The sequence below is a fragment of the Hypanus sabinus genome, chromosome 20, assembly GCF_030144855.1.
Source record: "Hypanus sabinus isolate sHypSab1 chromosome 20, sHypSab1.hap1, whole genome shotgun sequence".
Lineage (NCBI taxonomy): Eukaryota > Metazoa > Chordata > Chondrichthyes > Myliobatiformes > Dasyatidae > Hypanus > Hypanus sabinus.
The window spans coordinates 51317662-51341846 of NC_082725.1; the positions used below are offsets into that span (position 1 = coordinate 51317662).

The window sequence follows — 24185 nt, forward strand, 5'->3', positions numbered from 1 at the left end:
TGAACACGTACAGAAAAGGAGCAGGGAAATGGTCACCTGGCATCTTCAGTGTGCTTTGCTATTTAATAGCTGAACTGATTGTAATTACCTCACTCCCTTGCCGAGCAAGTAGCTGTTTTACCTCTTCTTAAAAGATGTTCAAAGTTCCTTCCTCAGATGACATTGGAAGCCATGTCTTAAAGATATGGTTTCATTTGAGAGAAAATACATTGCCTCCTGTCCGTCTTTAATGGGTGACACTTCATTTTCAATGAATGACCCTGAGTTCTAGATTACCTACATCTAAATATTCTCTCCGTCCACTCTGTCAGGATCTTGTACTTTAATAAAATCTCCTTCAGTGGATGCAAACTCACTCATTCAACTTTCCTCAGAATTTAACATCTCCATTCTAGACATTAGACTCGAAAATCTCTGAACTGACAACAATTCCTTTCATAACAAACGTTCTTGCAAATTGCAAGGTAGAACCACAGAATTTTGTTATTTAAGTGCAAAATATTTAAGCATTGGCTTGTCTAAGCTTTTTTTTGCACCTGAGTTACAAGCATTGAAGTGCATGATTCCATACTTTGAAGCAATGCAGCAAATTTTTAATGGTGAATTCACTTACTAGAACAACTTTACAATTCCTAAGAAACTTACATTTTTTGTCAGTGCATTGTGGAGGAAGTCTGTGTATGCATGTTTTAACTTGCCTGTTTTCAAAAATCTCGAAGGAAAATAATCCTGTGGAACACTTCTAATTAATTATTTCCTGATTGGTGACAATTTTAGAAAAACCAACATATTGGACAATCCAAAAATTACAGCTGTAAGATGGGTTGGTCTTTACCATTTGCTTTATCGGGAGTGCTTTTGTTATTAACTATTTTTCACTTGCATTTTTTTGGAGTTATTGCTGCAGTTCTGTTTTTGCTACGTACCTGGGCCACAGCTGGTATGCAATAACTTTCACAGGATGTTTGGTTGAGCTTAGCCACTATTTTGAGTTCTGATGTTGCAAGCAAATCAACAAAAATGAGTGGTCAATCCTTGTTAGTTGCATAGTAAAACCAGTAATCAGCTGTCTAATTTGTTTGGAAATCTCTGTTTCTCCATCTGGGTCATGGGTGCTGATTCCTGTATTCTCTCCAGAACACCGTGCTACCTTGGACCCACTGGGACCCAAGGGAAAATTTATTATATTACTTTAGTTTACTTCTTCTTTCTAGATCATTTGTCCATGTTCTTGTATCTATTTGTTGTTATAATAGAACTTGCATCAAGATTGTTCTATCTTGCCTATATCTATCAAAATCATTCAACTTTGTATTTGGAATCTGCATTCACTGTTCAGAAGAATAAACCCTTATTTATCATCCTTGTATCAGTGCTCCTGTACCCCTGCTGTAGTATACCAAATCTTCACTGAGTCCTGTCTTAAGGCTTTGGAAATTTAGGCTTGTCAAAAAGAATCTGATATGTGTCTGAATGCTTCAGTTTTTCCATACCCAACTTCACCAGTGCTATAAATATAACAATCACAACCATGTTATTCTCATCCTGCAATGATTAAGCAATTGTCCCACACTGGATGAAGCTCTAAACAGTGTCGAACCTGGTCTGGGCAACCCAAACCAAAATGTTTCATTAGAATATCCACCTGGTGGTCATGTCACATCGGCTGTTCAGGTATTCCCTGACAGCATCCTAAGGTCTAGTGCTCAGAATTGGATCTTTTTCCGACAGGGTCAAGCTGAAGATTTATAGAAGTTTGGCATGACTTGGCTTTCCTTATGCTTCTGTTCATTGTGCTACTCATATGATCTCAGCTCGTCATCTGTAAAATTTGTGCATTTAGAAGCAAATGCAATTAACTTGCATTACTATTTTGATGAAGGTAATCTTATACCATTGTATTTGTAAGGAAAATTTTGAACTGAGCCAAAAGTAAAAATAAAAGATGACTGTGGAGACATTTTGGCTGTATTTTGAAGGTGGCAAGGAATTTCAGCAATAAAATAGAAAGATGGGGACAGACAGCATCGATAGAAAGAGGAAGAGTTAAAGACTCTTTTTAGAAATGGTTCTGTCGAAGGATCTTTGACCTGAAATATTAATTCTATTTCTTTTTCCATAGATGCTTCCTGGCCTGCTGAGGGTTCTTGCATTTTCTATTTTTGTTTTCTGTAGGGTTTTTTTGTTGATTTTGATGAGTTCCAGTAAGATGGCTAAAGGCAAGTCTGTCAAAGCATGGCAGGATTACAAGGAATGTAGAACAGTACAGCACAGTACTGGCCCTTAGGCACATGATTTTGTGCTGACATTTTAGACTACTGTAAAATCAATCTAACCCTCCTTCCCTTGTAGCCCTCCAGTCTGCTTTCATCCATGTGCCTGTCTAAGAGTCTCTTAAGTCCTGAATATATCTGCTGCTATCACTACCACCGGCAACATGTTCCACACACTGACCAGTCTCTGTAAAACAGAAACTTAACTCTGACATTCCCTCTATGCTTTCCCCCAATCGCCTTTAAATTATGCTGCCTTATACTAGCCATTTCCATTCTGGGGGATAAGAAGTCTCTGGCTATTCTCTCAATCTGTGCCTTTTATCATCTTGTTACACCTCTAAGGCAATCCTACATTGACTTCAATGCTGACTGGCAACTCCTGCGACGCTTTTGGTACAAAATTGTGTTGATCTCTGTATTCCTTAGCTCACTCAACTACCCTCATAAGACACACTCTCTAATCTGGGCAGCATCCTGGTGCATCTTCTCTGCACCCTCTCAAAAGTTTCCATGTCCTTCTTACAGTTATCCAAGTATTGTCTAACCAGAGTTTTTTGTACCATCGTTTGCAAGTGCTGGGCATCCCAAAGTGAGCACACAGTGAGTTTCATGGGAGCCATTGATATGAAAAGTTAATTCATACAGACCTTTTAGTTTTTCTGCTTCTGCTCATAGTTTAGCCTTGTGCCATCAGTGACAATGGTTTTAACTTGCTCGACTAGCAAAATTTTGCTTCCAGAGAAAGGAGTACTAATTCTTTACTCAGTTTACATCACCAGTCATGTTCTGCTTTGCTCTTGCTACATTTTACAAAAGCTGCTCACTTCATGACTCTGGGGTCCACTCTGTCACTACCACTCACTACTCGCCATCCTTTGGCACTTTTCTGTACAAAAAGAGGATGTGCAACTTTGTCTATTCTCGCCTTCTAGGGGTCCAGACAATCACTTGCACTTTTTCCAATTTGGACTGCATTTGGCATTCGGTGATGCAGCATCCTGACTCAAAATGTCAAGTATCCCTCTCCCTCCACAGATGCTGCCTGACTTGCTAAGTTCCTCCAGCAGTTAGTTTATTACCCCTTTCTGTCTTTCTGTGGCCGCTTCCAATGCCATGGTGAAGCCCAATGTAAACCAGAAGGATTTCAAAGTACACCCATGTCGCTATATACAGTAGATTCTGGTTCATTGGGATACATTTTGGCCCGAATAAGTAGCTGCTCCTATTAGCTGAGGTTTTATGGAAATAGTTAAAAAGGTAAAAAAAGCAAACTGAGTAACAAATTAGAGCTCTCCCAATGGGACTACAATATTATAAAACTGTGCATTTGTTCCGAACAGTTACCGACAGAGCAATTCATCCAGGGTATGCAATGAATAAAATCAGTGCAGACACCGAGAATGGATAATGGACTGCCTTCATGCAATGCTGGACCTGATAAAAGGTCTTGGCCTGAAATGTTGAATGTTTACTCTTCTCCATAGATGCTGTCTGGCCTGCTGAGTTCCTCCAGCTTTTTGTGGGGATTAAGTAAATATTGAACATGTGTTGAAAGTGAGTCTTATAAGTTGTAGAATTAGTTTAGGGTTGGGTTGAGTGAAGGTACCGCTCTGGTTTAGGAGCCTGATGGTTGGGACCCTAAGGGTCCTGTACCTCATTCCTGATGACAGCAGCGAGAAGAGAGCATGGCCTAGATAGTGGGGGTCCTTGATGATGGAGGCTGCTTTCCTGCGACAGTGCTCCTTGTAGGTGTGCTCAGTGGTGGGGAGGGCTTTCCCTGTGATGGACTGGGCTGTATCCTCTACTTTTGGTCAGGTTTTCCATTCAAGGGTGTTGTTGTTTCCATACCAAGGGATGATACAGCCAGTCAGTATGCTCTCCATCACACATCAATAGAAGTTTGTCAGAATTTTTGATGATATGCCATATCGTTGCAAACATCTATGAAGGCAGAGGCACTACTGTGTCTTTTTTGTAATATCACTTGCATTGTGGACCCAGGACAGATCCTCCGAAATGATAATGCTGAGGAATTTAAAGTTACTGATACTCTCCACCTTTGATCCCCTGGTGATACTGGCTCATGGACTTCCGGTTTACTACTTCTGTCATCAATAATTGGCTCTTTGGTTTTGCTGATGTTGAGTGACAAGTTGTTATTGAGGCACCATTCAGCCAGGTTTTTAACCTCCCTCCTTTCATCACCACCTTTGATTTGGCCAACAATGGGTGTCATCAGCAAACTTTATTATGGAATTAGAGTTGTACACAGCCTCACAGTGATGAGTATAAGCAAGCGGAGAAGGGGCTAAGCCCATGCGCCTGTGCTGATGGTGATTGTGGAGAAGATGCCGTGCCAGTCCGAATTAACCAGGGTCTACAAATGAGAAAATCAAGGATCCAGTTGCACAAGTAGATAGTGAGGCCTAGGTCTTCTGTCTAGGCATTTTACAACAATCTAGAATGAACATTAAGCTCTTCAACTCTGGGTAAACTGCTTACTTATCGTTTCCCATTATCATACTTGTTCCTCTTCTGCAGTTCTTTTAAAAATGCCTTTTCTAGCTGTCAGCATTCATACTCCATATGACCTTTTAACTTGTCTCCAAGTTTTGTCCTTTGTCTTGCCTCCCTCCCCCTCCCCCAAACCCCTCCCCTGCCCTGCTTTGGAAACTGTATACCGTACACTGTCCCTCCTGTTCTGAGAAAGGGTCACTGACGCACAATATTGACTGATTTCTCATTCCATGGATGTTGCTTGACAGCATTGTATTTTTGTTTCAGAGCATATACAGTATTATTTACTTTTACAGCACCGTGTTATTTTTGCTGTCAATACCACAGAAATTGTGCTGCAAGGCTTTTTTAGTCTGAAAGACATCCTTAACTTTGTTTCTTAATATGCATCGTTTGTCATACTTTAATTTAAGCTTGAGCTTATTTTCCCAGATGTGGTTTGATTGCTGTGATGCAGACAATATGGTAGATGTTTCCTCTTTTGCACCGTGCAATCAGGAGACTGTCAATTTTTATTGAGAAAAATATTAGCTTAGAATAGGATGGATTTAAGAATGGTGTTTCTCCTTCAGATGGAATTAATGCAAGTTATCATAAATTTTATTTTGCGCTATCTCTCAGAACTAGTTTGAGTTCCTTTGGCAACTACAAGAAAATTTCCTAGATTAATAAATGATCTATATTAATAAATCATCACTTCTGTTGTTACTTTTGCATGTGCAGTACAGTGACAACTTTCGACCTGCATCATTTCAGAATAGATAACGCTGGCCAAACTACTTAGTCTCACCAATGTGAAAACACATCTTTGATAAAATAATAATTTAAACTTTTACAGTCAATGACATATATGAATTATGTGGTCTATTTATTACAATGAGGAATACATGAGATTGAGTGTGCAATAACAGTGCAGATATGATTTGATAATGGGCTGGTTGTGCATTTGCTCTTTACTGAGCTATTGCTATGTTCAAAACTATATGGAACTTATCACTAATTCATTGGTATCTCAAAGTCTGTGATGTAGATCAGTTACATCTGCAGGTCTTCTGGCTGCAAATGTCCTTCCTTTAAATAGTTGCATGTTGCCTATTATTCATCGTGGTTGATTGCAAAGAATGTTTTTCAAATTCAATAATGAAACTAAACTTCAGTTTTCTGCATAGTCTTTCTTTGGCACCTGTAAAGGAAGGGGTCTGAAATGACAATGCTTGGCTGTCAAGTGGTCTTGTGTGATGAATGTTCTGGCAATTAAATTTGTTTTCTCTTTTTTTCCCCAATCCTTGTGGGTGACTTGATGGATCCCTGATGTGTCTCTTAACACTACTCATTCTGCTCTGATCGACTGACCTTGCTGTAAAAGAAAAGTGCCTAAGGTATGTCAGCTAATTCAATGCATTGTACGTGGTGAATTTAAAAGGAATAAGGTATTATACACAAATGAGACAATGTTTGTATGCTAATTTTGAAATTTAAAAGAATTGGTTGCATAGTTTGCAGATATTTGCTCATATGGAATTAGTATTTAATTGGACAAACCTCAAGGCAGTCAAGGGACAAAACTATTATAATATCTTTAAAAAATTAGATAATTGCTTAAAGTATGTCTTGTAAATAACTAACTTTTTCATTCCTACTACATGAGATTCTACCCAGGACTCTTCAAATGAGATAATTTCGCTAACATCTCATCTACATTCATTAGGCTTAAGCTTAAAAGTCACACTGCCCAGTTTAAGAAAGAGATGAAATTTAACCAAAATTGTTGTTAACTTGCTCCCTCCATCCCAATCATACCAAAATTGAATAATTTAGTTGTTTGTCTTATAGCTTACATATAATGTGTCCTGTTCTGAAATTAATTGTGAGGGGAACTTTAAGTCCTATAGCACCAGTAGACTAAGGGACCAAGGTATTTGACATCTTGCTTACCTGGTAAGACAGGTTCTCTCTTCAAAGAACAAGCTGAAGATGTATTTTTCAGTCTGATCTTGGCAGTTCATTTGCAAACGTTTATCACCATATGAGAAGACATCATCTACAGACTCGTAGACCTCGATCCTATTTATAAGCTAATATGGACAAAATTCTAGACCTCAACACAGAGTTTGCCACTCAACTAATCAGCGACGCAACCTCCCCCCACATTACAATTGAGTTTCTGTAATGACAACCAATCAACTGATTGATAAGTATATAAAGGCCATGCAATCGGAGAACACACCACAAATTTACAGCACACTGATGTTGTCTCCTCGTATGCTGCTGAAATGTTTGCAAATGGATTGTCAGGATCGGAGAACAACTCAACCCAACCATCAACCACCCTAGCTACACTTTTTCCAAGTTATTTCCATGTGTATTTCAATTTGGCACTACGTTCACATATCAAAATACTCAGGCCCACTATTAGTAGCAGGCTCGCGCCATGCTAGTTTCACTGCATTTAGTGGCTATGAAGTATACAAACTCTTCAGTTTTCTTTCATATAATCTTGCATACTTAATCCAATAATTTATTGTACAAAGTGTTATTATGCACTGGCTAGCAAATGGCATATTGTTTTTTCTAAATTAAGTGCCTGATTAAAATTTGTTGGAAAGACCTTTTGTATTTTTCATGCAAATTGATTTCCTCTCCTGGTTCATGATGTTTATGGCAGTGTTGAGTTTTTACCTTTTCCAGAGGAAGGAGTGGAAAATCATCAAAGGCTGTAATATTCAATGATATGTTTCTCGAGTAATACATGTGTAAAAGTTGCTTCTGATATTTGTTTTATCTAGGTCTTTGCTTTTGACCATTGCTTCTGGTCCATGGATGAAAACAACAAAGCAAAGTATGCAGGTAAGCCTGTCTCTGTGGAGAAAACAACCCAGTATTCTTGTCAACATGAGTTTGAGCATGATGCTCAAGTGATTTCTTGCCCTATTTTTGAAGAGGTTACCTTTTCTTATATTTGATATCTTGAAACTACTGTGGGGAAAGATATCACTCAGTAATGACAGTGACATGGCTGGTAGAAGCTGCTGCCTGACAGCTCCAGCGATTTGGGTTCAATCCTGGTCTGTGATGCAACTTAGAGTCTGTAAACTCTCCCTGTGGCTGCATATGTTCCTCCAGTTGCTCCATCTCCTTCCATAACCCAAAGACTTGCAGGTTGATTGGCTACCACAGATGTGTAGATGGGTGGTGGAATTTGGTGAAGTTAAGGATACCGGGGGGGTGGGGGGGGGGGAGGAGGTGGGGGAGGGTAGACAGGTTGGTGGAATTTCAAGAAGTCAAGGATAATGTGGGGTAGATGAATGGAATAATTTGGGGAAGTCGAGGGTAATGTGGGGAGAATAAAATGGGATTTTTTTCGGTGTTTGTAATTTGACTTGTTGGGCCTGAGGGCCCATTTCTGTGTTGTACAAGTCTCACAATCTGCTACTTGGTTTTGTACACTAATTACTTTTTAAAATCAAGCTTTAAATTCCTGAGAACTGAAGATCTATTTCTCATCATTAACGTAACAGTAGAACCCATGATGATTGAAGCACAGTTGTTATCCCAGCTCTGTAAAGTGTTGTCATCATGCAACACCCACATATGTATTTTCCAGGACTCATGGGGATGGCTGAAAGAAGTAAACCATATGCTGGAAATTCTTTAAAATATCAGGCAGAATTTGTGTGGTAGATTGAATGTCTCAGGTCGGCTTCAAATTAGCTCTGTGAGAAGGTTGGTTATGCTGGACAACATGTTAATATCTTTGAAACATAATGGAATTAGTGAACAGCTGCATATTTTTAATGCTAATAGTAGCAGTTGCTGAAATTTTGAAGCTGAAACAGAATTCTTAAAATATTCAGCTGATCAGGCAGTATCTATGAAGAAGGGAACAATAGATACTTCAGGCTCATGACATGTCACATTTCTGGGAGTCTTTTTAACTCATTGATAACTTATTTAATATTGTGTCTTGAAGGCTGCACCTGCTTGGTAAACTGGAGTGGCAGGAAACATTGTTGAATGAGTGACCATGTATTCACATTGGCAGGCTTCCATGTAATCTTGCAGCTATATACTTTCTCTGTACATAAATGATGAGAAGCCAAACTAAGTATCCATGTTTGTTAACAACAATGATAGCTGGCATTGTAAGCAATGAGGACAGCAGCACAGAATTAGAAAGAAGCACGCAATAGATTGAGTGAATGGGTAAAAGTGGTAGATCAAGTCAAGTCACTTTTATTGTCATTTCGACCATAACTGCTGGTACAGTACATAGTAAAAATGAGACAATGTTTCACATGACACAGTACAGAAACTAGACCGAACTACGTAAAAAAACATACAACACAGAGAAAGCTACACTAGACTACAGACCTACCCAGGACTGAATAAAGTGCACAAAACAGTGCAGGCATTACAATAAATAATAAACAGGACAATAGGGCAAGGTGTCAGTCCAGGCTCTGGGAATTGAGGAGTCTGATAGCTTGGGGGAAGACACTGTTACATAGTCTGGACGTGAGACTCTGAATGCTTCGGTGCCTTTTCCCAGACGGCAGGAGGGAGAAGAGTTTGTATGAGGGGTGCGTGGAGTCCTTCATAATGCTGTTTCCTTTGCGGATGCAGCGTATAGTGTAAATGTCCGTGATGGCGGGAAGAGACACCCCAATGATCTTCTCAGCTGACCTCACTATCCACTGCAGGATCTTGCGATCCAAGATGGTGCAATTTCCAAACCAGGCAGTGATGCAGCTGCTCAGGATGCTCTCAATACAACCCCTGTAGAATGTGATGAGAAAGAGGGGTGGGAGATGGCCTTCCCTCAGCCTTTGCAGAAAGTAGAGATGCTGCTGGGCTTTCTTTGCTATGGAGCTGGTGTTGAGGGACCAGGTGAGATTCTCTGCCAGGTGAATACCAGGAAATCTGGTGCTCTTAATGATCTCTTTCAAGGAGCCGTCGATGTTCAGCGGGGAGTGGTCGCTTCATGCCCTCCTGAAGTCAACAACCATCTCTTTTGTTTTGTTCACATTCAGAGACAGGTTGTTGGCTCTGCACCAGTCCGTTAGCCGCTGCACCTCCTCTCTGTAAGCTGACTCATCTTTCTTGCTGATGAGACCCAGCACAGTCGTGTTATCGGCAAACTTGATGATGTGGTTCGAGCTGTGTGTTGCAGCACAGTCGTGGGTCAGCAGAGTGAACAGCAGTGGACTAAGCACACAGCCCTGGGGGGCCCCTGTGCTCTGTGAGATCTTGTTGGCGATGCTGCTCCCGATCCAGACTGATCGGATGAATTTTAATGTAAGTCAAGGCCCTTTGAATCCTTGTTGATCAGCTCAAGCAGTGGACATCCAAAGAGGCATGCAGGTCCATGTACACAGATCACAAAAACATTAGGATGTACAAATGCAAACCAAGATTACTAAAATGCTTAACTGGGGTTGTATTCACTTGGATTTAGATTTAGTTATCAAAATACCACTGGATTCTAAATTGATAGTTAAAAATTTCTGCTTGTTAGGGGATAAAGAACTTGTGTTTGTCGAACCAGTCCTTACGGAGCTAAAGAAATAAAATTGATGCAGAAGGTGGACTCCTGAAGTTAGCGCTTAATGCTAGGTTAATTTGTCGATGTAAACCTAAGATTAATAGATTTTTTTCCACTAGAGTTAAGTAATGTGAAGAATGGAATTATTACAGATCCAACTTGATCTTAATGTTGAGGAGGCTGATCCAGTTCCCCAAAGTCATTATCCTTATATGTGAATCTGTTTTACTCTGCAGGTGCATGAGCTGCTGAGTATTTTCAATCATCCATAGAATTTTGCTTTGTCAATTAGATGACATTGGGTATCTGGAGTTAATTTTCTTCTTCTTGAGCTTGGGATCTAGCTATGAAGGATTGTCTTCTATATCTTTTTGATTTCGAGTCATAGAAAGCCATCATTCTCTTGAAAGCCAAACATTAATGAAGCTGAGGTGGAGGAAGATACGAAACCAGTGGTGCAGGTAAAAGACAGCTTCAGACTCATGATGTATGAAAAGTTCAGACCTTTCTTCCAACAATTGACGTAGGGAAAAGAATAACATGGAATCAAAAGACCAGTTTAGAGTTATGCTAAGATGAAAATGGCAGGCAGGCAGGCAGGCAAAGATCAACTTGATATGTTATGTGAGGTTCAGACTTACAATGTGTGGAAAGTTGAGGCCGGCCTTCCAGCACTAAATGATCTCTTCCTCTCCATCAAAGCAATTTCTTGGGAGAGCCGTAACCTTTTCCTACCTCTTTGTAACCAGTCTAGGACCATTATGTGGCTCAGTTGTGCAGATAGTCGCATGTGTCATGCACAGAGTTTGCACAAATGGTCAAGCAAAATAGGAAAAGTTAGTTTTGTTCAATGGGATTTTTCAGTACCATTTTCTTTCATTGCTATCTCAGAAGTGGTTATACATGTGTGATCAAAGAACCATGAAATGAGAATATGCAGAAGTATTACAGTATATATGTTTATGGTGTTTGTAACCTTTCAATCCACATTTGTGGTTACTAAAATGCAAACCCTAATAGAAAAGTGATTGTTCAGAAATAATATCTATTAAGCCATTATCAAAATTACATTGTGTATAAATTAGCTCACTTAATGCAAAAGTATAAATAAGCTGTGAAGGGGGAGAGAATATTTATTTCAAACCAAGAGTTGTGTGGTGCTAATTCATATTTGTCAGTCATTTGTGTGCCAACATAGAAATTAACAGGCTTACAATTTATGTATAATTGAATTATTTATATAAATATTGAGTTACATTATTTGCAAATTTAAAAACTATATCTTACCTTTCTAAAAGTCAAAGTAAAGATGTAATGCAATTTTCACCTCTAGCTTCTGGAATGATGTCTCAGTCATGTGAGGTAGTCTCACTTTGGTTGTGAAACCAAAATCACACCAAAATGGGCAGGAATGTACAGCACAGCGTGACTAGCCTTCCTACATTTAAAATTCATGATGCAAGTTGTCTTATGGAATGTCAGCAAGTCAGATTTGCTACATTTTTCTGGCATTTACTCTTGAAGCTGCTGGCATTTATCCTTGCAAATACTCATTTACATATGGCAGTTTTATAGATGGAACTCCCATACTATTCTTCTACGCTCTAAGGAATAACGTCCTAATCTATTCAATCTCATCCTTGTAAATTTTCTCTGTACTCTTTCAACCATATTTACATCTTTCCTGTAGGTGACCAAAAGTGCACAGAATACTCCAAATTAGGCCTGATCAATGTTTCATACAACTTCAGCATAACATCCCAACTGTCCTCAGTACTTTGATCTACGAAGGCCCATCTGCCAAAGGTTTTCTTTACCACTCTATCTACCTGTGACGCCACTTTTAATGAATTATGGCCCTGTATTCCCAGATAGGTACCTTTGCTTTACCGTGCTCCTCAGTGCCTTACCGTTCACTGTGTAAGACCTACCCTAGTTGGTCCTCCCAAAGTGCAACACCTCACACTTTTCTGCATTAAATTCCATCTGCCATTTCTCAGCCCATTTTTTCCAGCTTGTTCAGATCCCATTGCAAGCTATGATAGTCTTCCGCACGTCCAGTACACCCCAATCTTGATGTCATCCACAAACTTGCTGACCCAGTTATCCACATTATCGTTCAGATCATTGATATAGATGGCAAACAAGCAGGGACCCAGCACCGATCCTTGCAGGATCCCAGTCGTCAAAGGCCTCCAGTGAGAGAGGCAACTATCTACTTCCAATCTCTGGTTTCTCTCACAAAGCTAATGTTTAATCTAATTTACTAACTTATTCTGAATGCCGAGTCACTGAACCTTCTTGACCAACAGCCCATGTGGCACCTTGTCAAATGCCTTGCTGAAGTCCATGTAGACAACATCCACTGCCTTGTCTTCATCAATTTGCCTGGTGACTTCCTTGAAAAACTCGGTAAAACAAGTTAGGCATGACCTACCATACATGAAGCCATGCTGACTATCCATAATCCGGCCATGTCTATCCAAATACATATATCCATTCCCCTAGAATACATTCAAATAACTTTCCCACTAATGATATCAGGCTCACCAGTCTATAATTTCCTGGTTTATTTTCAGAGCCTTTCTTAAACAGCAGAACAACATTGGTTTATTGCTACTTTTTTCCAGCATCTGCCATCTCTTCTATCTCCAGAGTTACATGGCACCAATTTGTAACTTTGTTCCAAGACAAAATGTCTTCACTCCAATTTGAGATTGAGAAATTAGCTATAGTTATGGTAAGTGGCTGTTAGTGCACAGAACAAATGAATGTTCACTTTTGATACAGTCATATAACATGGAAACAGGCACTTTGCCCCCAGGAGTCTGTATCAACCATCAAACAAGCGCTATTTATTCTCCCCACATTTCCATCAACTCCTCCCTGAATCTAACAGTTAGCTGCACACTGGAGGCAATTTGCGGTGGCCTTGGAATGTTGAGGATACATGGAGCACCAGGAGGTAACCTCGACGGAGGACGTGCATGCTGCATTAGATGTAGACCACAGTGGTCAAGAGATGTGAGACTGCAGTTCTATTAGCTGCACCAGGTATTCCAATTCCCATGCATTTCTTGAGGTTGATCTGAATGGCTGAATTTCCGCTGATTATGCAATGGATGCAGTCTATTGTAAAGGTAACATTCCAGTTTGATGTCTATGACTACTGCAAGCTGCCAGCAAAGAAATGTAGTATTAAGGCCAAACCGTTAACTTTACATGTTATGTAAAATGATTTTGGTCTTCGAGTATTAATGGGTGTGCTAACATTACAATATTAAGATGTAATGGTCAATGTTCATTGGTTAAAAAGCAGGCTACTATTATTGGGTAATAGAGACATCTTGGTCTTTTTGCAGGTTTTGATTTAAACAGGCTGCTTTTGCAAGTCACTATATGACACTTAGTTACATTTATTGCTACACTGCGGGGGTCTTTGGAAAAAGGAATAAAAGTATAGGCGATTTTCTAAACGGAGAGAGCATTCAAAAATCTGAGGTGCACAGAGACTTTGGATTCCTTGTGCAGGATTCCCTCAAGATTAATTTGAGTGTTGAATCGTTGGTGAAGAAGGCAGATACAGTGTTGATATCCATTTTGAGAGAACTAGAATATAAAAGCAAGGATGTAACGTTGAGTCTTTATAAGGCACTGTTGAGGACTTATTTGGAGGACTGTGAGCAGTTATGTGCCCGTTACTTAAGAAAAATGTGCTGACTTTGGAGAAGGTTCAGTGGAGGTTCTAGAGAGTGATTCCAGGAATGAAAGGCTTGTTGTATGAGGAACGATTGATGGCTCTGGGCCTTTCCTTGCTGGGATTTAGAAGAATGAGGGGAGATCTCATTCAAACCTATTGAATGTTGAAAGACCTAGATAGAATGGATGTCGAGGGGATGTTTCCTGTGGTGAGTCTAAGACCAGAGGGCAAAGCCTCAGAATAGAGGGACTTCCATTTAGAACGGAGATGTTGAGGCATTTCTGTAGCCAGAGGGTGGTGAGTCTGTGGAATTTGCAGCCGTGGAGGCCAGATCATTATGTGTATTTAAGGCGGAGGTTGATAGGTTCTTGATTAGCCAGGGTGTGAACGGTTATGGGGAGAAGATAGGAAAATGGGGTTGAGAGTGAAATGGATTGGTCGTGATGAAATAGTGGAACAGACTCGATGGGCCAAATTCTGCTTCTATGTCTTCTGGTCTTGACCATCAGTATTTTGAGTGCTGGATTTCAGATATTGGTGCTATTACAAATGGTCATGCGTCAATCAAGGGCATAAGACCTTGGGTCTTGGATGGCAGTCAGTCTATTTTGTTACACTTTGTGGAATATTGCCACTCATTTTCAGTAACTGGATTGTAATGGTAATGAGATCACTAGACTCTGATGGGTTTTGCACCTTCTCCTGTAATTCATTGGCAATCTCTTGTACAGATGTTGAATTCTGCTTCAGTGATATACTGCAAAGTGGATCTGGCCTGCCATCACAAGTGCAACACATCCAACAAATAAGATTTCAGACGTTTGTTTTTGGGTTGTGCTTGATACTGGTGTTTTACTGTGCACCCCTAAACCGAGGGATCATTTCTAGTTATTTCCTCAATGCCCCTTTAGTTTTTGAGAGTAGCCAGTTGGCATGGTTGCAAAGAATTAGGGTAGATTTTACTTTTTATCACAATAACCGATTGTGATCTTGAATGCTTATGATCAGCATTATTGGGAGAGCTCCCATCCCCATAAATACTCTTGTTTCTTTGTTGTAATCTTTTTTTAATTCAGTGTTGGAATGATGTCACAAAATATTTCTGCCTTGTGCCAGTTACTTATGGAAAAGATGACTTTCCATTGCAAGTACTATATTTATTTCAATGTGATGCATTTTAAAAATAACTGAGCATTTAATTTAAAAAAATATGAATCGCAATTGTTGCGATCTTTTAAGGAATTTGTTCTGTCCTGTGTTGCCTTTTGAGGATGCCAGATTTTGCCGTCTTGGCTCTAGCTCAGGAATTATAGATGAAGCAATGCCTTCACTGCATTTTCCCTGCATAATTTACTGAAGTTATGTTAGGTGTTTGGAAGAAGAAGTTGAAATATGTGATGGCTCTTACAGAGATTAAAGTATAGTTTAGAATGTGTTTAGAGGCTGGCCCTTTTCAACACTTTTTTTTGTTGACGCTGCTCAGCTTCCACTTAAAAAGAAACGTGCTGCGATTGTTAATTAGGGATTTGCTGAGCTGATGTGTTTCTTCCTGAGCAGAACAGCAGATCATTTAGAAAATGTAACCACTGGATGATGCAGATTGACTTGCATTTGGTGAAATTAATCTATTCAGCAGTGGAAATGGAGCAGCAGAGCATTAATTAGATGTTTATACCATTCAAACAAACTCTGACTGGCCTGTAGGGGAATGTGATAGATTGGGGCAAGAGGGGGTGGGGTGGTACGGGGAGAACAGAGTGCTAAACAACTTTGTTTCTGGGAGATCACCATGACAACAAAGAGCTCTGGTATTTAGCTAGATCACATGAAATTTTTTAGGATAATAAATTAATCTGTATGTTTAAAGTTGGTCATTGCTAATTTGCTTGTGTATTGCTGTTCTCATGTCATGAATTACTCTGTGGAAAATCATGAGGAAAGAAGTTTTAAGGGAACACATGACATTACATTAATGGTACTCTTTATTTTTCCATTTATTTTTTGGAAGTATGACATAATGTGTACAGAAACCCAGCAATATTTAAGGTTTCCATTATTTAAGAAAAATATACAGTTACAAAACTAATTGATTTTTCAAAAATATATTTATTATACAAAATGAGGAAAGATTCGGTGGGCCAATCTTCTGTCCATGTAGTTTAGAAGACTGAAAGGGGATGTGATTAAAACATATAACATCTTGAGAGGTCTTCCTAGGATAGGTTGAGATAATGTTTGAGATAGGGAGAAAATGAAAAATAGGATTCATTGATCAAAAGTTAGGGTTTTGCAATTTTAAAGTTACACCCTTACGAGAAGTCAGTCTTTTGAACTTTATTCCTGGGGCAGGGGGTGGTGATAGAGTGAAAGGTGTTGGAGGTGGGAATTTTAGAAACATGGAAACAAAGAAAACCTACAGCACAATACAGGCCCTTTGGCCCACAAAGTTGTGCCAAACATGTCCCTACCTTAGAAATTACTAGGCTTACCTAGTAATTTTTTTCTGAGCTCCATGTACCTATCCAAAAGTCTCTTAAAAGACCCTATCGTATCCGCCTTCACCACCGTTGCTGGCAGCCCATTCCACATACTCACCACTCTCTGAGTAAAAAACTTACCCCTGACATCTCCTCTGTTTCTGCTCCCCAGCACCTTAAACCTGTGTCCTCTTGTGGCAACCATCTCAGCCCTGGGAAAAAGCCTCTGACTATCCACACGATCAATGCCTCTCATCATCTTGTACACCTCTATCAGGTCACCTCTCATCCTCCGTCGCTCCAAGGAGAAAAGGCCGAGTTCACTCAACCTATTGTCATAAGGCATGCTCCCCAATCCAGGCAACGTCCTTGTAAATCTCCTCTGCTCCCTTTCTATGGCTTCCACATCCTTTCTGTAGTGAGGCAACCAGAACTGAGCACAGTACTCTAAGTGGGGTCTGACTAGGGTCCTACATAGCTGCAACATTGCCACTTGGCTCCTAAATTCAATTCCACGATTGATGAAGGCCAATACACCGTACGCCTTCTTAACCACAGAGTCAACCTACACAGCTGCTTTGAGCATCCTATGGGCTCGGACCCAAGGTCCCTCTGATCCTCCACACTGCTAAGAGTCTTACCATTAATACTATATTCTGCCATCATATTTGACTGACCAGAATGAACCACTTCACACTTATCTGGGTTAAACTCCATCTGCCACTTCTCAGCTCAGTTTTGCATCCTATCAATGTCCTTCTGTAACCTCTGACAGCCCTCCACACTATCCACAACACCTCCAACCTTTGTGTCATCAGCAAACTTACTAATGCATCCCCCTACTTCCTCATCCAGGTCATTTATAAAAATCACAAAGAGTAAGGGTATCAGAACAGATCCCTGAGACACTCCACTGGTGACTGTCCTCCATGCAGAATATGACCCATCTACAACCACTCTTTCCCTCCTGTGGGCAAGCCAGTTCCAGACCACAAAGCAATCTCCCCTTGGATCCCATGCCTCCTTACTTTCTCAATAAGCCTTGCACGGGGTACCTTAAAATGCCTTGCTGAAATCCATATATACTACATCTACTGCTCTTCCTTCATCAATGTGTTTAGTCACATCCTCAAAAAATTCAGTCAAGCTTGTAAGGCAGGACCTTCCCTTGACAAAGCCATGCTGACTATTCTTAATCATATTATATCTTTCCAAATGTTCATAAATCCTGCCTCTCAGGACCTTCTCCATTAACTTACCAACCACTGAGGTAAGACTCACTGGTCTATAGTTTCCTGGGCTATCTCTACTCTCTTTCTTGAATAAAAGAACACCATCCGCAACCCTCCAATCCTCCGGAACCTCTCCTGTCCCCATGGATGATGCAAAGATCATCGCCAGAGGCTCAGCAATTTCCTCCCTCACCTCCCACAGTAGCCTGGGGTACATTTCATCCAGTCCTGGCAACTTATCAAACTTGATGCTTTCCAAAAGCTCCAGCACATCCTCTTTCTTAATATGCTCAAGCTTTTCAGTCTGTTGTGTTACGAATGTACCACAACTCTGAGGGGCCGAAGGGTACAAAGTCGCCCCCTCCTTTTTTGAGAATCGAAAGATCGCTATTAATTCGGGTCTGGGACCCAGGAAATGAGAGAGAGACACGCAGAATCCACAAGGTTTGGAATGTGTCCTGGCCTCAGCGAAACAAAGCCACTGATAACGGCCATTGTCTCTTGGAGACGGAATTGTGTATTGAGTACTGTACTATTCATTGAAGCCCCTCAGGGGACGACCAGAGTGGGCTGGTTGAGGGATTGCATCATCCCAACCTGATTGACATCTGAGACCCCGTGAGTAAGGATAAAAGAGGGTCTGGGGAACAACCCCTTCAGACGCACCAGGAAAAATGCTAGAAATCCAGTGACAGCGTTTTACAGCGAACGCCGGTGGGGGGCTCGTGTGCATCCACCCTTGCCAGGGTGGCGGGCTCTTCACGGAAGAACGGCTTAGCTAAAGAAGAGGCCACAAGTGAACGGCCACACCAACGAGACTCCGACGGATCGAAATCATAAAAGGAAAGCTGGCAAGTTTCTTAAAAATCTGTCTCTCTCTCTCTCTCTCCAACCATTGCAAACCCAGCGGTCCCCAAAGGCTGCAGCCTGCATGAACTAAGTGACTTTTATATTTCCATCGGACAATACATTATCCCCTAGACAACGATAGAGCTTATTTCTTATTGATTATTATTATACCCGCACTTTTAGATTTAGTATTGACGACGTATATTACCTATATATTTGCATTGACATTATTTTTGTGTATTTTTACTAATAAATACTGTTAAAAATTGTATCATCAGACTTCAACGGACCTCTTTATCTTTGCTGGGAAGTGACCCAGTTATGGGGTTTGTAACAGTTGCAGGTCATCACTACAATCACCAAGATTGTTTTCCATAGTGAATACTGAAGCAAAGTATTCACTAAGTACCTCTGCTATTTCGACTGGTTCCATACACACTTTCCCACTGTCACATTTGATGGGAATGCAGAGCTGAGATTGATTACGGCAGTGATCTTTTTAAATGGTGGAGTTGGCTTGAGGGGTCACATGGCCAGATTTTAAAGTGACTTTGAATTTCGAAGTATGAGAGTTAAATTACTGTGGTTACACTGAGTTACCACTGATGCTGCCTTTGCTGCTGTACCACTCTCATCTAAGTGGTTAATTCTGAAGCAAAAATCACCTCTCTATCTACTTTCATCCCAAAAACCATGGAAGTATCAGATTTGACTACGTATTTTTAAGGGGATTGATGCTCCACTAACCATTCTCGTATCTCATCATAACCCTGAATTATCAGAATCTTCACCAGCTAACTGTGCTGATGTTACTTGCTACTGATCAAACTGATGGTTGTCAAAGTTTTGCTGCATCCAAACTACTGAGTTGTGAATAGAATAGAATTCTAGTAAATGTTCTTCCTGCTGGCCAAGTGATGGAGGGAAGGTCATTGAATAAATGGCATTATGGTCAGCGTTCTAGAACTTGACACTGAATTTTGAGGCTTCCTTTAAGGGCCTTGCCATATGTATATTGTTCTGTTGAGGAAAGAATGTTTGGAAGGCAACTTTGCACAGGGATGTGAGGTACAGTATATTCTCAGCCATTCAGCATCCATGAGGAATAGGGTGTGCTAGTAGTAGTAATATGCTGAATGCAGGAGAAATGCTCAAAAAATACCATGCATGACACAGAGTACTTTATGTTTAAACAATTAAGTAAGTTACCTAATGTACGTTATCTCAATACATTTCAAAATAATACTGTTTTACAGTGCAATTCTATATTTAAGGCTGAACAGCAAAAATATGTAATACAACAAAAATAAATTGAATTACTGTACTCACCATCAAATGAAGTGCTAAACCTTCAAAAGGGTTGATTCTGTTTATCAGCCTATTGTTCATCAGGTGAATGATCTAAAAATGTCTTTGCTGACTTATTTTACCTGACACCAAAATAAAATGCACTTTTTTGGGTTAATTCCATTAAGTACAATTTGACATAGGCTAGTTACAACTTTAATACTTAATCTCTTGATCCTAAAAACCCAAAGGGCAGTGCAGATTATTCCACATGTTCTGGGCAATCTGAAAGTATTTCATCAAATTCAACAACAGGTTTTTGAGTCAAAATTGAAGGTCAAAGGGGTTTAGGCTTCTGTCTTCTTGACTATTATATTGGCTGGCATGCCTTTCTTCTGTCATGCGTAACATCTGAATGAAGAAGTGTAACTTGATTACAGTTTGAGAAGAAAAGCAATTTCAGTGGTCAACATTTCAAGGCATTTTTCATCCAATTTCAATTTCTTTCAAGCAATTATCCATAAACCATTTTCATCCAGCTCCTCTACCATTATCACTTTCCACTTGAATAATAGGTTTGTTAAAATTCATAGCGTTCTCTATTTTTTCATTGGTATTTAACCTTACTTGTAACAGGAACATTCTTGCCAATTTCCATTCACTCACAGAGTTCATCTCAGATTTTTTCCCCTACTGGATTTTTGGCACCAAGTCTGCTAGTTCTTATTTGCTTCCCATTACACTCACTTGCCATCTGCTTGCCTTTGCACACACAAAATATTTCAACAACTGCATCAGATGACATCTTAAATTACGACAAGAAACCATGATATACTCCAACATTTTTGTGGTATTTCAATGTCAATCTGTTTCCATTCGCAAGCCACATTAAAATTGTGCCTTGGAATGAAAATTTTGACTGGAAATCTTGAATTTTCCCTTTTTAGTACATGAAGCATCTCATAGAATTACACTGATGCAACACTTTTACATTTTTCAAAAAGTTTGATCCATGGGATGAATTAAATTTCTCCATTGGTAGATGGGAGATAATTCAAAAATAGTTTAATTCACAAAAAGATTAGCAGAATTGAATCTCAAGAATAGCACAAAGGTATAATGAAATCACAATATGTATGTTTCTACATCCATCCAGGTTTTCAGTATTTAATTTATGTTATTGAATAAAAGTAAAGAACTTGCTTTATATATTTAAGATATTTTCTCAGGAGCTCGGGAAAACTGGATGCATAAATATCAGATAAATAAGGTTTAATTCTAAGTTGGTGCCTAAAATGCATCAAACTGGACAGCAAATTAGTTGGTGATGCTTAGAACTTAAAAAAAATTGAATCAGAAATAGAGTCTATTACTAACATATGTGTGGAATTTGTTTTGTGGCTGCAGTACAGTGCAAGACATAAAAAATTCTATTAATTTCAAAAAAAGTGCAAAAGATGAATATTGTGGTAGTGCTATGGGTTCATGATCCATTCAGAAAGAAGCTGTTCTAAAAACATTGATTGTGGTTTTTCACACTCCTGTACTTCCTCCCCCATGGTAGTAGTAATGGTAGTAATGAGAAGAGAGGCTGTAGTGGTTGGTACAGATCCTTAATGATGGATGCTGCCTTCTTGAGACACCACCTTTTGACGATGTCCTTGATAATGGGGAAAGTTCTGCCTGTGATGAAACTAGCTGAGTCTACCACACTCCGTAACCCCTTGCAATGCCATGCGTTGGAGCCTCCATCCCAGTCTTTGAAGCTGCCAGTCAGAATACTCTGTATGATCTGTAGAAATTATAAACAGGTAGTCCCCAAGTTATGAACGTCTGACTTACTGACAACTCATGCTTACGAACTGAGGAAGGAGAACACCGTCCGCCATTTTAAGTTGGATTGTAATGCTGTCCGCCATTTTAAGTCAGATCACGACGCCGTCCACCATTTTAAGTCCTTGCCATTGACACTGTGTTGAGTGTATAACTTTGTATTTGGCTTAAATTTTTCTTAGCAAGATTCACTCTGACCCTGTCTCCCATTCTGGTCGGCTGGTGACGCAGTGAGATCAGTGCCAGGCTGGAGAACGGAGGTTCCCGAGTTCGATCCAGTGACAGACCGCTCCCGTGCCGGGTTGATGTTGAGCTCACAACTCGACCTTGTTTAAAAAAAAACACTGCCACCTCCTGTTTAAATTTCCACGTGGAATATTGTGGAGAATCAAATACCCAAACCCAGCACAGCCTCTACTTGTCCCATTTAACCTGTCTCAGTGTGATTGACTTTTGGACCCAGGAAATTCAGTGCTGTGGTCCTTGGGACCCAGTGGATCTCGGGAGCCGGCGCAGCTTGGGACCCGCCGCCCACACTGTTTCTGTTCCATTGGTGGGAAGCAATCGCGATTGAAAATAAAGTGGAAATAATATAGCGATCGGAAAGAGGTGAAACACCATCGGTCATTAGAAAAGCGTTAGGCTACAGTCGGTCAACGATCGGAACAATTTTAAAGGATAAGGTGAGACTGATGGAGCATGTGAAAGGCCCTGCCCCAATGAAAGCTACAATTATTTCTAAGCAATGCAGTGGTTTAATTATTGGAATACATAAGTTTCTTAAGTGTTTTACATGCATAGAAAGGTAAAATATGTACTATATATTAAGACAAACATTTGACTAACTGACGCTAAATAATACCGGATGTACTTGTTCCGACTTACGTACAAATCCGACTTAAAGACGGATTCAGGAGCGGAACTGGTTCGTAGCCCGTGATGAGCCCGCCACCCAGGCAAGGGAGGACGCACATGAACTCCCACCGGCTTTCGCTATAAAACGCTGTCACTGGATTTCTAGCGTTTCTCCTGGTACGTCTAAAGGGGTGTTCCCCAGACCCCTCTTTTACCTCACTCACGGGGTCTCAGATGTCAATCAGGTTGGGATAATGCAATCCCTCAACCGGACCACTCTGGTTGTCCCCTGAGGGGTTTCAATGAATAGTACAGTACTCAATACACAATTCCTTCTCCAAGAGACAATGGCAGTAATCAGTGGTTCCGTTCCGCTTATATCAGGAGACATTCCACCTGGTTGTGTATTCTGTGTGTCTCTCTCTGTCATTTCCTGGGTCTCAGACCCGAAATAATAGCGATCTTGCGATTCACAAAAAGGTGACTTTGTACCCTTCGGCCCCTCAGAGTTGCTCCACCTTCGTAACAAGAGTAAAATTAGCTGGTGAATTCATTAAATGATGGTGATTCATCACATTTTGTCTATAACTTTGATATCTGATGATTATAAAGGTTTGATATTGACATTGACACTTGTACTTTGACACTCAACAATCTTAAGGTGGACATTTTGTCTTGATGTGAAATCACTTTATAGTGCATGTAGTGGGTTTGTTCTTAGCTGAACAATGTGTTTATTTTTTTCCACTTCAGCTTTTGCTCAGTGGTAAGTGAGAGGTATATTTTGACTGTAACATCACAAATTTTAGTATTTGTGGAAAAGTTTGTTGTTTGATACATTTGCATATATTCAGATTTTAGTTAGTTAACTAATATATATGCCTTACCGGTTTTTGATACCCACAAATAGATGCATTGAATTCTCATCTGTCAGAATATTGGGAAAAGGAGCTATAATCTCTGCCATCTGCCATAAACCCCATTCTCAAGCCATCAGATCAGTTCTCTTCCCTTGGCACAGTCCAGCTGAACCAGATTGTTTGCAACTTGGGTATCCTCTGATCCTGAGGTAAACTTTTGTCACCTTGTAGATAACTTGGATTGTTAGAACATACAACATTACAGCACATGTATAGGCCCATTGGTCCACAATGTTGTGCCAACCTTTTAACCTACTCTAAAATCAATCTTACACTTCTCTCCAACATAGCCAATCATTTTTCTTTCATCCATGTGCCTAAGAGGCATAAATCTCCTGAGTGTATCCATCTTTACCTCTAACCCTGGCAGTGTGTTCCATGTACTCACCACTCTCTGTTTTTATAGAAAACCTCTGACACATCCGTGCTTTCCACCAGTCAGTGTAAAAGTATCCCCTCTAGTATTAACCATTTCCACTCTGGGGGGGGGGGGGAGGAGGTGCAGGCTCATCATCTTACACACCTTGTACACCTCTATCAAGTGACCTGTCATTCTCCTTTGCTCCAAAGAGAACAGCCCTAGTTCACTCAGCCTTTCCTCATTAGACATGCTCTCTAATCCAGGGAGAAACTGGTCAATCTCCTGTGCACCCTTTCTAAAGTTTCCTTTCTATAATGAGGGGACCAAATCGAAAAC

General features: G+C 40.2%; 2 protein-coding genes across 6 annotated transcripts in view; one reads left to right on the forward strand and one right to left on the reverse strand.

The window, feature by feature from the left end:
* Nucleotides 1-24185, reverse strand: part of LOC132378526 (uncharacterized) — a 377364-nt gene that overhangs the window by 126716 nt on the left and 226463 nt on the right. The window lies entirely within an intron of this gene.
* kif13a (kinesin family member 13A) overlaps nucleotides 1-24185 on the forward strand; it is a 240130-nt gene that overhangs the window by 67872 nt on the left and 148073 nt on the right. For all 5 annotated transcript variants that reach the window (XM_059945486.1, XM_059945482.1, XM_059945484.1 and 2 more), the window contains exons 3-4: nucleotides 6160-6172; nucleotides 7580-7640. In XM_059945486.1, the coding sequence (XP_059801469.1) occupies nucleotides 6160-6172; nucleotides 7580-7640 (74 nt within the window). The remainder of the gene's footprint in view (nucleotides 1-6159; nucleotides 6173-7579; nucleotides 7641-24185) is intronic.